This window comes from Bufo gargarizans, chromosome 6 (genome assembly GCF_014858855.1).
Source record: "Bufo gargarizans isolate SCDJY-AF-19 chromosome 6, ASM1485885v1, whole genome shotgun sequence".
NCBI classification, from domain to species: Eukaryota; Metazoa; Chordata; class Amphibia; order Anura; family Bufonidae; genus Bufo; species Bufo gargarizans.
The window spans coordinates 185128548-185144405 of NC_058085.1; the positions used below are offsets into that span (position 1 = coordinate 185128548).

The 15858-nt window shown below is 39.9% G+C and overlaps 1 protein-coding gene across 1 annotated transcript in view; it reads left to right on the plus strand.

Moving 5' to 3' along the window:
• Positions 1–15858, plus strand: part of NRG3 (neuregulin 3) — a 1217439-nt gene that overhangs the window by 367517 nt on the left and 834064 nt on the right. Inside the window, exon 2 of the mRNA XM_044298081.1 lies at positions 8836–8965. Coding sequence (XP_044154016.1) covers positions 8836–8965 — 130 coding nt within the window. The remainder of the gene's footprint in view (positions 1–8835; positions 8966–15858) is intronic.

Sequence of the window (15858 nt, forward strand, 5' to 3'; positions counted from 1 at the left end):
TCCTGCTGCTAGGGAAAGGAGACTGGGCTCTCTATTCCCTGTAGGACACTCTGCCGCTGGGGGACAGGACCGACTGTCTCTGCCCCCTGTAACTCCACCTGCCGCTGGGGAATGGAGACTGGGCTCCCAATTCCCAAAAAATCATGCTGCTGCTGGGGGGCAGGAACAACTACCTCTGCCCCCTGTAACTCAGCCTGCCGCTGGGGAGGGAGGACGTTGCTCTCCTCTCCCTGCATTTCACACTGCCTTCCCGGCATATCACTCTGCTGCTGGGGGGCAGGAACAACTACCTCTGCCCCTATAACTCAGCCTGCCGCTGGGGAGGGAGGCCGCTGCTCTCCCCTCCCTGCACTTCACACTGCCGCTGGGTAATGGAGACTGGGCTCCCTCTGTCCCACAACTGTAACTTCCGATGGAGGTCCACCCAACGTGGCAGTTGACCGTCACCTTCTGCACGGTATAGTAGGATCTTGAACACTAGACTCCTCACGAACTTCACGTATTTCTCAGCTGGATTGGGTCCGAAGAAGTTAAGCCGCAACCACATCATACGGTCAAATTCCTCAACAGAGTATCTGTACTCCACTGCTGGTTCCATCCTGGTGCTTTTAGGGTCGCTGTACTGAGACATGCGTTACCCTTAAATTGTAGAATCCACAGAAATGGTGTCTCCTGTAGCTGTCCTTCTGGCTGTAGGAACGATCCCGCTGCTTGCCACCAATGTAACGGACCGTTTCAGCAGACAAGGGGTTAAAATCCATTTAGGCGATATGCCCCTTTCTGAGAGACAGGCACAGCTACTGCAGAACACCAAACTCCCGAACTGGATATAAAATAGCACTCCAAACTGGAACCTCACAAATAGCTGCCAGCAGACAAACAGAAAAAGCATCCAATCAGCTTACACTCCTGGCAATCAGTCTCTAACAGCATACAGGGAATCCCCCCAATAACGAGACAAGGCTCCGTCTTGAGGGTCAAACAGTGTTCTCACTGTACTTCAAGTACAGCCTTTTTTATTCATAAGAAACATACATAGTACTGCCCACAGGGTTTTGAAATCCAACCAATCAATACCTTACAACACACACAATGCAAGTACAGCAACCAATTGTTCCCGCCCCCTAGAGGACCAGAAGGGAGAATGCGACACAGAACAGATACAACACATCCCGACAATGCATCATGGTTTCCTCCTCTCTGTCCCGGAGACAACCGAGGGCAATCCAATTATCTCTCAGGACATAGGGAGATCGCCAATACACATGTGGAGACAACAGGACAGACATCACCATTTAAACTTAAACACACAATGGGACAATGGCACAATGGGATAATAGAAACACACCCAGCATATTCCTCCCAAGCTGACAAGTTACACTTATTATAAATTGTTACAACTTTGTGAGGTTACATTGTCCATACATATAACGTACATCAATTTAAACAGTATAACTTGGGGACAAACCTATCCAAAATTCACTTGAATAGGTTCAGGGGTTCAAAAGTTAGCATGGGCCATAATCCTGAGGCAAAAGGCCTTCAAACAGCCCCCTCCAAAACACCGTGGCGAGGTTGGTTTTGCCACAATAATTATTTGAAGGTTGACTTTTTTTGCATAAAAAACACTTTTCTTTTATTGGTTGGATGAAATATGCAAATTTTTTTAGATAGGAATTTTGGGTTTTCATGAGCTGTATGCCAAAATCATCAATATTAAAACAATAAAAGGCTTGAACTACTTCAGTTGTGTGTAATGAATCTAAAATATATGAAAGTCTAATGTTTATCAGTACATTACAGAAAATAATGAACTTTATCACAATATGCTAATTTTTTTAGAAGGACCTGTATATCATAAATATGACTTTACAAATGACTATTGGATTGTTACAAAAAAAAAAAGTGGTGTAGCTGAAAGGATAAAATGGGGCATATTTATTAACAACATTCAAGATTTTGTGGGGTAAAATATTAAAATCGGTGCTAAAGTGGTATAAGAAATAAACATAACTAATGTTTATAGTGAGATGAGTTCAGATGAAAGATACTACCGTACATGTAAAATTTTGACAAATTTTGGAACAATTTCTATAAATTATGACATTATTATGAATCTCCCACTATTGTATTGTGTTGTATGTGTTGTCGTCACTCATTGCAAATATGTCATATGCACACTGACTGTATATTTTTCCAATTTAAAATATTTCATGGAGATAGTATACCTAAAAATAAGGATTGAACCCTTAAATCAGTGACTTATATCTTCATATTTTTCTGGATCTGTTCATTTTTCTTGACATGAAGCTAGAATGTAGAAAGAGCTTGATATTTTTTCAGTGTAATCAGATAGAAACCTAGCTCATAGTATTAAGTGATGATTGACATGTATAATCACACCCCCGTATAATTTAGTGCAATTCACAAAATGATTTGCTGTCATGCTATATTTTGACATGAAATTTCATGTGTTTTATATCTAACATACATATTATGACACAAATCTCGCTTGTTTTTTTAAATATATACACTTTATTATAATAATTATTATTATAGATGATGAAACTGTAAGGGGGTTTAAAAAGGTAATTTTATTTAGTGATGCACCTGGTCATGCTGCTGCATATATGAAAGACATAAAAGAATATAAAATGCTCTCACTAGAGCAGACTTTGCTTGTTTTAAAATTCCTCTTGTTTTCTGTTAGGTGGCCCATATATATTTATATATAAAAAAAAAACAAAAAACTAATAGACAAAATGCCCTATTTCAAAAGAACATATGGATTGTATATGATTCCCACTATGATCTAGAAAAAAAATAATCTAACAAAAAGCTGCTTCACATCATTTTTAGCATTTAATGCTACATGTAACAGCCACTGCAGGGGAAATTCATAGCTGACAACTTCCTTACCTGCAGTGCCAACTATTTTCTGAAGTGTGAGCAGTTTACCAACTTTAGTCATATAAAGGGGAATAAGGTTTTGCATTATATTGAATGTGAAAGGTAATCACACCCCCCAAAAGGTCATATCCACAGATTACACTACTGTCTGATGGATGCAGGTCCCACTTGTCTTCAAAACAGGGGCTCCCTTGACCCCCTGCCTGGTGGTTAATGGCCACTATGTCCAGTAAAACATGGATAGGTGGCTCTGCAAAATATGGCAGTTATGGAAACAGCCAAGGTTGTGTGTATGAGAGGGCCATGTTGCTGTCAGCTGACTCAGTAGTTATGTTAAATGGGTTGTTACAGAAAACAATCCCCCTCCATATGCCTGTTAAGGTGTAAGTATTTATAGAAGAGACTGTCCTCTTTGAACCAGACCAGAGAAAATGTCTCTGGCAGACCTAGATGTGTATTATTTAAATGGCCAGCATGTTAAAAAAAAATGTACAATTCCACCACATCAACCACTACAGGAGAAATGTGGAGCCAGATATGACTTCTATATAATAACTGATCAATCTTCTAGCCTATTATCTTTCGAACCCACCATTATATATCTCTGACTTGCTCATTGAAAAATATTAATTTTATAAAGTTCAAGGAAGGCGCAACTATGGCTTCTTACTTTCATTTGTCACTTGCAACTGCTGTCGAAAAGGAGAATCAGCTGCAAAGTGCTAATTGGATAAAGCAGAATGCAATAATTGTTCTGCAGTGGATGCTAAAATTGAAGAATGCTGTGTTTACCTTTTTAGCTGTGATTTATGGCTGCAGCATTCTGGAGGGTGGCAGGAGCACAGGATGCTCTTAATTAACTGAGATGTTTTCCACTATAAATGCCATTTTCTGAAACTATTTGCCAAGAACTGAAAGAATCCTCACATTAATTTTATGACATGTTATTGAGTGATAGCAATTATATGAGAACCATTTTATTTCTCGAAATGAAATTGAAAAATTATTTTGTTTTGCTTTGACATCCAAATAACAAAGTAGATTTTAAGGGGGGAGATTTCTCATCTTGTAAAGTGATGAAATATTGCTAGGGTGATTAGTAAGCTCCCTCCTCTTGGACTCTCATCGATCCTCAGAATAAAAAGTACACAGCGTATTTGCAGTTTTCCTGCTCAATAGTGCTCTTAGAAACCTCACTGATGACCTTCTATTGTCGTGTTACCATCGCTTTCATCCACAGCCCTAATCTTTACCTTCTTTAACTTTTAATATCTGCCTTTCCTAAGACAGCATACTTAATTTTGTCTTGTGGGTCAGAGCCTGGGACAGGCAACCTACATGTTAGATTATATTGGCTTTCTTGATGGTTTAGTTTGGAACTAATTGTTGAAAAATTAAATAAATACCGTATTTTTCGCCGTATAAGACGCACTTTTTCTTCCCCCAAAATGGGGGAGAAATGCCCCTGCGTCTTATACGGCGAATGCAGTCAGTTTTACATCGCTGGCAGCGATGTAAAGAGAGCGAGGACTCGGGGAGGGACTGGGAGGAGGAGCTGGGGCCGGCAATAGCGGCGGGGCGGTGCAGTCACTGTACTAAAGGCCCGCCCCGCCGCTCCGGTGTACTAATAAAATATGTCATATTCAATGAATGGTTATTAAATATGCCCCTTTATGCTTAATAGTACCTTAAATCCTTAGCGCTTCAGTAGTATGCAGGCTGGGCGGGCGGCAGCGTAACTCCCTGATGTCACGTGCCTGCGCCGCCTACTTTATGAATGAAGCAGGCGGCGCAGGCAAGTGACGTCAGTGAGTGACGCGCCGCGCCGCGCCGGCTGCCCGGCCTGCCGGCATTGTACTGAAGCGCTTCGGATTTAAGGTACTTTTAGGAATAAAGAGGCATATTTAAAAACTATTAATTGAATAAGACATATTATATTAGTATACAGGAGCGGCGGGGGATCTGTGGATGGCACAGTTATGGGCTGGGAGGGTCTGTGGATGACACATGTATAACAGTGCCATCCACAGATCCCCCCCTGTAACAGTGCCAGCCACAGATCCCCCTGTAACAGTGAAAGCCACAGATCCCCCCATAACAGTGTCTGTCATCCACAGTTCCCCCCTAACAGTGTCCGTCATCCACAGTTCCCCCCTAACAGTGTCCGTCATCCACAGTTCCCCCCATAACAGTGTCCGTCATCCACAGTTCCCCCCATAACAGTGTCCGTCATCCACAGATCCCCCCATAAGTGTCCGTCATCCACAGATCCCCCCATAACAGTGTCAGTCATCCACAGATCCCCCCATAACAGTGTCCGTCATCTACAGATCCCCCCATAACAGTGTCCGTCATCCACAGATCCCCCCATAACAGTGTCCGTCATCCACAGATCCCCAGTAATAGTGCCATCCACAGACCACCTAGTTCCAAACCCACAGCACACCTTTTGGTTAAAAATATTTTTTTTCTTATTTTCCTCCCCAAAAACCTAGGTGCGTCTTATACGCCGGTGCGTCTTATACGGCGAAAAATACGGTACATAAAAAATAAAGAGAGACACCTCATTTTGCAGGATTTGCAGTCAGACTCATTCAGTTAAATGGAGCAGCACTGCAATCCCATGCACAGTGAATAACTATAGCACCATCTTGAAGGGAAAAATAGGGATGGGGAAGAAGCTCTACATCAGAGGTTGTACCGATGATAAAGTGATGGCATATGCTATTGAGGAGTTATCAGTTTGTAAAAAGGAAAAAGGTTTATGATGGGCTTCATACATTGTGTACATGTTGTGTACAAAGAACTTTGTGGAGGCATACAGACACGCAGCAGTTAGATGCCAAGAAAGGTGAAGCCAATATATGACCCATTTGTACATTGGCAGAAAGTCTTCTCTGCTAGTTGGCAGACAGGAGACCACTCCATAATCCACACACTGACAGGGACATGGCAAATTTACTCAATATAACTAAAAAGAAAACACAGTGGCCACATAGTAAGAGCTTATTCAGACAGCCGTATGCTGTCCTCAAAAATGCAGATCAGTTTTTTTGTGGATAGTTCAGCATGTTCGCAAAAAAACGGATTGCATTGCATTTTTTTTTGCGAACCCATAGACTTCAATGGAACCATGTCCTGATAGTATACAACAAGTATACAACATGTTTCATTTGTTTTGCTGAGCCGTGGAATGGAAGAAAAGGGCCCCATAGAAGTGAATGGGTGAGCATCTAATCCGCACAAAAACAGAACCACATTTTTGTGGTCTGCATACTGCTATCTGAATGAGCCTTTAAGGTCATCATAAGCCTAGCAAGAGTTATGTCTCCCTCAGATACAGTAAGTGATGTTTTGCTCTGGCCTGTGAATAGAGACAAATTTTTATACAGACCACATACAGAAGATGTCCGCGTCCTGTCTGTATTTCTTGAAGACCTACACATTGGAATGAATGAATCTTGAGAGAAAACTACAGCTGGATGGTGCATGCTATGAGTTATGCAACCATAACATACACCACCCATTGATGGAGATGCTTTTGGACTTGTGCATTAGGTTTCTATTTTACTGACAGCTGTTTTAGGGTATATTCAGATTAGAAGTTTTTGACCACACAGTCAAAATTGCATTAAAGAAAGGTGTTTATTTACAGATGCCTAAACAGGCAATGAAACCTATCTTGGCCCGGGTGCAAACTAATACTTCACTTTTATTATAGTATTCATTAAAATGTGTCACTAAATTTGAATGTGAATCACAACTTATTGAACTACAAACAAAGAAACAAAAAGGCTCCTAAGGTGTTAAAAACACAGTCTGTAATCCACTGTTAGGAATGATAGTATAGTCAGTTAGAGGCGATGTGCACAATCGTTCACTCTAAAAGCTATAGGGGCAACCTTTTGCCGTGCCAAGTCTGCAAAATGAATTGCCAACTCAATCTGATTATCAGCTATATCTAATTTGGTGTCAATATATAGTGGGGGACTGATTCCCTCAACCCACAATACGACTTAAAGTACTATTTGACAACAAACAGTTGCTGCAGACATTGGCAACACAGTTGCAACTACTGTAAATGCCACCTGCTGATGGTGCCAACAGGTCACAGTAAACCAGCCGGACTACTGTTGTAACTCTAACAGTGGAAACATGACCGCTTGTTAAAACCTAAAACTGCCCCCGACATGTTTTCGCCAGAGATACTATAGTGAGGGAATCAGTCCCCCACTATATATTGACACCAAATTAGATATAGCTGATAATCAGATTGAGTTGGCAATTCATTTTGCAGACTTGGCACGGTAAAAGGTTGCCCCTATAGCTTTTAGAGTGAACGATTGTGCACATCGCCTCTAACTGACTATACTATCATTCCTAACAGTGGATTACAGACTGTGTTTTTAACAAATTAGGCAGCCTTTTTGTTTCTTTGTTTGTAGTTCAATAAGTTCATTCAAATTTAGTGACACATTTTAATGAATACTATAATAAAAGTGAAGTATTAGTTTGCACCCGGGCCAAGATAGGTTCCATTGCCTGTTTAGGCATCTGTAAATAAAGTTGTTAATTAACCTTGCCCAGGTCAGGTCCTGTATTTATAGAAAAGTAAGGTGTTTAAAACCGCACCCAGTTTTATTGAGCTTGCTGCAGTTTTGTGATGTGGCTATTTGAAATGCATTTTTTCTGGGTCAAAAAAGTAATATAAATGTATTTCACTTGTAAAAACTGCATGGCCACATCACAAAACCACAACAATCATGGTAAAAACATGTGCATTTGAACAGTGTTTTTTTAATGCATGGTCAATAGGCTGAATTAATAGGAGGTGTGGGCACTAAACATGCCTAGGGTAGCATAAACCCTGAATACAGCGCTGGTTTGAAGTCAAACTAAAACATGTTTCAGCATAACAGCATAACAGATAATCAATGTTTCCACCTGTATAGGGTCTTTCTCAAGCTATTTGCAAAGTAAACAATTCTGCTTCCTTTTCTTCAATACTTTTGTATGCATGTTATTATAATCACTGGGAGGGAGGAAAAGATGACAACATTATTGTCTTAAGGCTAATATATATATATATATATATATATATATATAATTGTGATGTAATACAGTACTTGATGATTAGTGCTGAGAGAATCAAAGTCAAATGGATTAACTTCCATCAGAATTTTTAGGAAAATTTGATTTGCCAAGAAGCCAAATTTCCTTGCGCTTCATGATAATGATTTAATTTTTCCTGAAATGGCAGTTAAAAAAAAAAAAAAATCATACTTACCTATTCATTTGCATGCAAAGAGGCCATCGCTGCCATCTTGATTGAAGTTTCATATGATGTCACCATGCTTGCATCCGGCCAGCGTGATGATGTCGTCACGACACAGCGAGATATTTTGCGCGGTGACTTCAATTAAGATGGTTGCAACGGCCTCTATGAGAGCAAATGGATAAGGTGCGTATTTATTTTTTTATTTTTTTCCATGATTAACCCCTGAAAGGTCTAAATGGTTACCTCAGATGCTGCGATCAGCAATTAACGCGGCATATGAAGGGTTCAATAATGGGGGGTTGGGAGGCTCGATCACCATTCCCCATCATTGCACCCACTACATTCAAAGAAATGTGCTTCATGACTAAATCATTAGTGACAAAGCAGCCAAATCAAATTTTTCATAGCTCATCTCTAATGATTCCATAACTTTCAAACTTGCTGGTATCCTTTTGTGTATCTAGTTTAGTGTCCTTGTACTTTGCAGATAAATGCACCTAGTCTTGGCCACATATACACATTTAACCTTGTGTTTCCAAGTATATAAATAAATGTGGAAATAATTGTGAAAAGACAGGTTATCTAAAGATATTATATCTGGATTTATGTTGTTTTTCAATATGTATTTCTTACTTTTTTCTTTGTAGATACTACCACCTACATTACGGAGAGGTCGGAGCACTTTAAACCCTGCAAGGATAAAGATCTTGCCTACTGTTTAAATGACGGTGAATGCTTTGTTATTGAAACGCTGACAGCATCTCATAAACATTGTCGGTAAGTCACTGATGGCCCTTTACCCAAATTTTGTTTAAAGAAAATTTATATCTGAAGGGTAATAGAGATGATTCAAATTAATTGGCAAAGATATTACCCATCCAAAAGATTTTCTCCTTTTTAAATACTGGAATTACTTAAAGTGAATCTGTCACCAGCAACTTCCCTACTATGTGTCTATACCTATGTATAGATGCATAGTTATGGTTCACCTGATTAAAACAATGGGGTTCATTTATTAAAATGAAGTAAGTAAAACTGGTTTAGTTGGCCATAGCAACCAATCAGATTCCACCTTTCTTTTTGGACAGCTCCTTTGGAAAGTTAAAGGAAGAATCTTATTTTTTTTTGCAATGAGCAACTAAGCCACTTCTACTTTACAACAGTTTGATAAATTACCTCCAATCTTTTTATTTCATCAATCTTAGGCTCTGTTACCAAGTTATTTTTTATATGCAAATTAAGTCTTTAGAACAACAAAGGCATCAACATTGCTCTTGTTTCTTCAGCTCCACTAATTGTGTGGCCAATCCCCCCCCCCCCCCCCTTTGGCTGCTTTGATTGAAAGGGCAAGGCAATGGCAAATCAGCAAGGGGGGTGGCTACAGAAATGAGTGGAGCCTGGGTGCAACAAGAGCCTGAGTGCAAAATTAGGCCTTTGGTTGCTCCAAAGGCCTTAATTTTCATATTAAGAAAAAGTTTTACAACTAAAGAATGTGCTAAACTGTGCTTTAATCAGCTATGTGTCTATGTAGACAGTCAGAATCTGGTGACAGATTATCTTTAAATCTTGAACTCAGAATAGAAAAAAGAATTGCCTATTTTGTTCTTTAAATATATTGTATCATGTATTTCATTTTAGTTTCATTCATTTAAAAATGCATGTTTTTTTTTTTTTGTTTCTAAAATGAAGTTGCTTAACCTCTTTATGACCACTGATATGGGTTTCTATGGTAGTCATTACTTGGCTTTATTTATTATTGGGCTCTGTGCTTCTACTGCAGCCTAGAATAAGTGCTGTCCGGGTGCTGTGTGTAACAATGGAAGATTTGCTGTTTTTTCCTTGCTGATTTGCTGTTTGCTTGAAATTAGTTTTTGGTTCGAGTTGTGGTATAATGGGAATTGCCTTATGGATTCCATTACCCTGGACAAAAATGCAAATCCATGACAGATTGTATAAAATAATGACTTAAGAGGCATTCCGTTATTCATTCCGTCATAACAGAAGTCTACAAGTTTGTTGTGTGTCATATTTTTTTGTTTGGTGCCAAAAATTCTCGTTTATCAGCAGCACATCATCCTCTGTGAACAGTAATGGGCTTCCAACAAATAAGGAAAACGTATAGGAACATACTATAGCAGTAATGATCATACATCTCCAATCATTGTTGTATGTAAATGCAGCATGAGAGGGCAATGATTAGGACTGAATTTCATTCATGATCATTGCCTGTTCCACCACCCATGTAAAAGGTCCTTAAGCTAGTCTTCACGAAGTAAAGTAAAGTAGAGTACAAACCTCTCTTTGAAAGATTAGTGTTGAGTGTGAATATTCAAATAGCAAATTTTTATTGTAATTATCGCCACTTCGAGAATTTGCTCATTTTTAGAATATAGTGCTATATATTTGTTATATCGAATAGTCGGCATTTTTTTTCCATCTGAACACATGATTCCTCTCTGCTTCTTGAGAACTTGTGGGCCAATGAGAAGGAAGCAATGTCAAGTTCACAACAATACTTAGTGCACCAATCAGTAATCTGTAGTCAGACCTGCTAAAATGTGAAGTTGCACGTAGTGCGAAAAAATGTTCTAATCACTGCCGATTAGCGCAATCGTAAATATATTGGAGCACTTGACTCTATCTGCATATAAAGCTGTTCTAATGTTCTGCCGTGCCAACCATTTTCTCCAGTCTCAGGAGAAACTCATGAAACTTCTAGCAGCTTGAAAAATGTTGCCAAAGTGACCCACGCCTGTATTTCGAGTTACAAATTTGCATTATGCAATTTTTACATTGCCGATTTTTCGCATTCGATAAAATAATCTCGAATTCTCGAATATATGACGAATATGCTACAAAATATTTGTGAAATATTGCAAATTCAAATTTATCCCCTGCCGCTCATCACTACTAAAGATCAGAGAGTGACAGTGGAGATACATACTAAGGCCCCATGCACACGGCCGTGTTTCACAGCCGTGTGCGGGCCGTGGAACCGCGGCCTAGATCCCTCCTGAGAGCAGGAGCGCACGGCGTCACTGGTTGCTATGACGCCGTGCGCTCCCTGCTGCCGGCACAGTACAGTAATACACTGGTATAGATCATACCAGTGTATTACTGTATTACAGAAATATCAGCTTTTTGTGACTGCTCTGGTGATCAGTAATGAAACTGGAAGGTTTTTTTTATGTTGACGGTCGCAATAGTAAAAAATTTAACCACCTCCTGACCGCCTAACGCACGGATGCGTCCGGGAGGTGGTTGATTTACTCCTCCTGGACGCATCCGTGCGTCATCTCGCGATATCCGAGATTTCCTGTGAACGCGCGCTCACAGGAACGGAAGGTAAGCGAGTGGATCTCCAGCCTGCCAGTGGCGATCGCTCGCTGGCAGGCTGGAGATGTGATTTTTTTAACCCCTAACAGGTATATTAGACGCTGTTTTGATAACAGCATCTAATATACCTGCTACCTGGTCCTCTGGTGGTCCCTTTTGTTTGGATCAACCACCAGAGGACACAGGCAGCTCAGTAAAGTAGCACCAAACACCACACTACACTACACCCCCCGTCACTTATTAACCCTTTATGAACCACTGATCACCCCATATAGACTCCCTGATCACCCCCCTGTCATTGATCACCCCCCTGTCATTGATCACCCCCCTGTAAGGCTCCATTCAGAGGTCCGTACGTATGATTTTTACGGATCCACGGATACATGGATCGGATCCGCAAAACGCATACGGACGTCTGAATGGAGCCTTACAGGGGGGTGATCAATGACAAGGGGGTGATCACGCATATAGACTTCCTAATCACTTCCCTGTCATTGATCACCCCCCTGTCATTGATCACCCCCCTGTAAGGCTCCATTCAGACGTCCATATGATTTTTACGGATCCACTGATACATGGATCGGATCCGCAAAACACATACGGACGTCTGAATGGAGCCTTACAGGGGGGTGATCAATGACAGGGAGGTGATCACCCATATAGATTCCCTGATCACCCCCCTGTCATTGATCAACCCCCGGTCATTGATCACCCCCCTGTAAGGCTCCATTCAGACGTCCGTATGATTTTTACGGATCCACTGATACATGGATCTGATCCTCAAAACGCATACGGACGGCTCCATTCAGATGTCCGTATGTGTTTTGCGGATCTGATCCATGTATCCATGGATCCGTGTTTTGGGTTGTCATTTTACATATACCCATGCTGGGTGAGAAAAATATCTTGGTCAAATGCCAACTTTGTATAAAAAAATTGGAAAAGTTGTCTTTTGCCAAGATATTTCTCTCACCCAGCATGGTTATATGTAAAATGACACCCCAAAACACATTCCCCAACTTCTCCTGAGTACGGCGATACCAGATGTGTGACATTTTTTTGCAGCCGAGGTGGGCAAAGGGGCACATATTCCAAAGTGCACCTTTCGGATTTCGCAGGCCATTTTTTACACATTTTGATTGCAAAGTACTTCTCACACATTTGGGCCCCTAAATTGCCAGGGCAGTATAACTACCCCACAAGTGACCCCATTTTGGAAAGAAGACACCCCAAGGTATTCCGTGAGGGGCATGGCGAGTTCCTAGAATTTTTTATTTTTTGTCGCAAGTTAGTGGAATATGAGACTTTGTAAGAAAAAAAAAATCATCATTTTCCGCTAACTTGTGACAAAAAATAAAAAGTTCTATGAACTCACTATGCCCATCAGCGAATACCTTAGGGTGTCTAGTTTCCGAAATGGGGTCATTTGTGGGGTTTTTCTACTGTTTTGGCATTGTAGAACCTCAGGAAACATGACAGGTGCTCAGAAAGTCAGAGCTGCTTCAAAAAGCGGAAATTCACATTTTTGTACCATAGTTTGTAAACGCTATAACTTTTACCCAAACCATTTTTTTTTGGCCCAAACATTTTTTTTTTATCAAAGACATGTAGAACAATAAATTTAGCAAAAAATTGATATATGGATGTTGGTTTTTTTGCAAAATTTTACAGCTGAAAGTGAAAAATGTCATTTTTTCGCAAAAAAATCGTTCAATTTGGATTAATAACAAAAAAGTAAAAATGTCAGCAGCAATGAAATACCACCAAATGAAAGCTCTATTAGTGAGAAGAAAAGGAGGTAAAATTCATTTGGGTGGTAAGTTGCATGACCGAGCGATAAACGGTGAAAGTAGTGTAGTGCAGAAGTGTAAAAAGTGGCCTGGTCATTAAGGGGGTTTCAGCTAGCGGGGTTGAAGTGTTTAAGGCCCTATTATTAAAATAATTAGAATATGATTAAAATTAATACTTTATGAAATGTTCTGATCTTTTCCCTTTAATTATATTGTCATAAAATGCCCCTTTTAAAGCATTTTAAAGAATTTTTGTACAATTTCTCAATTGCTAATTATATTAAAGAAAATCATGAAATGTTTATTACAATGGCTTATACAGTACTAACACAACGTGTCCTTTTTCACCTTATGCAGTGTCCATGGTGCAAAGGATCTCTTTTCTCATATACAGCTTCTTCCTCCTCTTGCACAGACAGCCTGACTATGCACACAACACTGTCCCATCAGTTACATTTTATTTTAAAACCACATAAAACACATAATGTGAGTTGAGCCACAAGACATTTAAAGCTTTGTGCTGCTTTTGTGATCTGTTAGCTATGGTATAAATCAATATGCAGTATACAATGTCTTGCTCATGTTCATGCTTTTTGCTGTGGGCTTCATTGGCAGGGGTTTAAATTGTCCTCCAGGCTACAGATCAAGCTGCTTTTGGCTATACAATGTCTGTTGTAAAAGCCAATGTTGCATCGGATATAGAACTAGCTTTGACTGATATAAATGTGTACTTAAAAGGTAACTAGTAAAAAAAATATATATAATTTCTTAGCACTCACTCCTTCCCTGGTGGTCACTTTATCATCATTTCCTTGCAGTCCTGAAACTTTCAAAGCTCATCATAATTCCAAGCCCCTGACACTCAAGGCTTTTTATCCAGTCCGTGTGTATTTGTCAATGTTGGAAAGGTTGTCCCTTTTTGATATACGCTTAGTTGTTTCTGATGTGTATAGCAACCTAAAACCTTCCACAACACTGTGATCTAACGCTCAATAAAAGATATGGAATTTAGTAATATTAATGTCAATGGACACTTAGTAAGACCATTGCCAGCAGTATAAAATAGTTGAAATTAACACATGCAAAGTGATTAAAACATGTTGATGCACAAAATAATATGATCAAAATGTCAATTACAGTAGACAGATACAAAATCGTGAGTGTGCACAGTACAAAATGCATAATAGGATGATGCATGTATAAAGTAAGATACATTATCATAGTAGCTAATCCTACACATACATAGAAACTTAGTACATAAGGCCGGAAAAATACATTTGTCCATCCAGTTCGGCCTGTTATCCTCCAAGTTGATCCAGAGGAAGGAAAAAAAAACAACTGTGAGGTAGAAGCCAATTTTCCCCACTTTAGGGGAATTAAAAATCCCTCCCCGACTCCAATCAGGGAATCAGAATAACTCCCTGGATCAACGACCCCTCTCTAGTAGCTATAGCCTGTAATATTATTACACTCCAGAAATACATCCAGGCCCCTCTTGAATTCCTTTATTGTACTCACCATCACCACCTCCTCAGGCAGAGAGTTCCATAGTCTCACTGCTCTTACCATAAAGAATCCTCTTCTATGTTTGTGTACAAACCTTCTTTCCTCTTGACGCAGAGGATGTCCCCTCGTCACAGTCACAGTCCTGGGGATAAATAGATGATGGGGTAGATCTCGGTACTGACCCCTGATATATTTATACATATTAATTAGATCTCCCCTCAGTCGTCTTTTATTTAAAGGGAATATCCCTAATTTTGATAATCTTTCAGGGTACTGTAGTTGCCCCATTCTAGTTATTACTTTAGTTGCCCTCCTCTAGACCTTCTCCAGCTCTGCTATGTCTGCCTTGTTTACAGGAGCCCAGAACTGTACACAGTACTCCATGTGTGGTCTGACTAGCGATTTGTAAAGTGGTAGGACTATGTTCTTATCACGGGCATCTATGCCCCTTCTGATGCAACCCATTATTTTATTGGCCTTGGCAGCAGCTGCCCGACACTTGTTTTTGCAGCTTAGTTGGCTGTTTATTAAAATTCCTAGATCCTTTTCCATGTCAGTGTTACCGAGTGTTTTACCATTTAGTATGTACGGGTGACTTGCATTATTCCTTCCCATGTGCATAACTTTGCATTTGTCAGTGTTAAACCTCATCTGCCACTTATCTGAAGCCTCCAATTTATCCAGATCCCTCTGTAGTAGTATACTGTCCTCATCAGTGTAAATTACTTTACACAGTTTAGTGTCATCTGCGAAAATTGATACTTTACTATGCAAGCCTTCTACAAGATCATTAATAAATATATTGAAGTGAATAAGGCCCAATACTGACCCCTGAGGTACCCCACTAGTGACAGTGAGCCAATCTGAGTGTGTACCGTTAATAACCACCCTCTGTTTCTATCATTGAGCCAGAAATTTTCTCCCAGTCCAAGCATTCTCATTTTATATACTAATCTTTTATGTGGTACAGTGTCAAATGCTTTGGAGAAGTCCAGATATATGACATCCATTGATTTGTCGCTGTCAAGTCTAGAACTT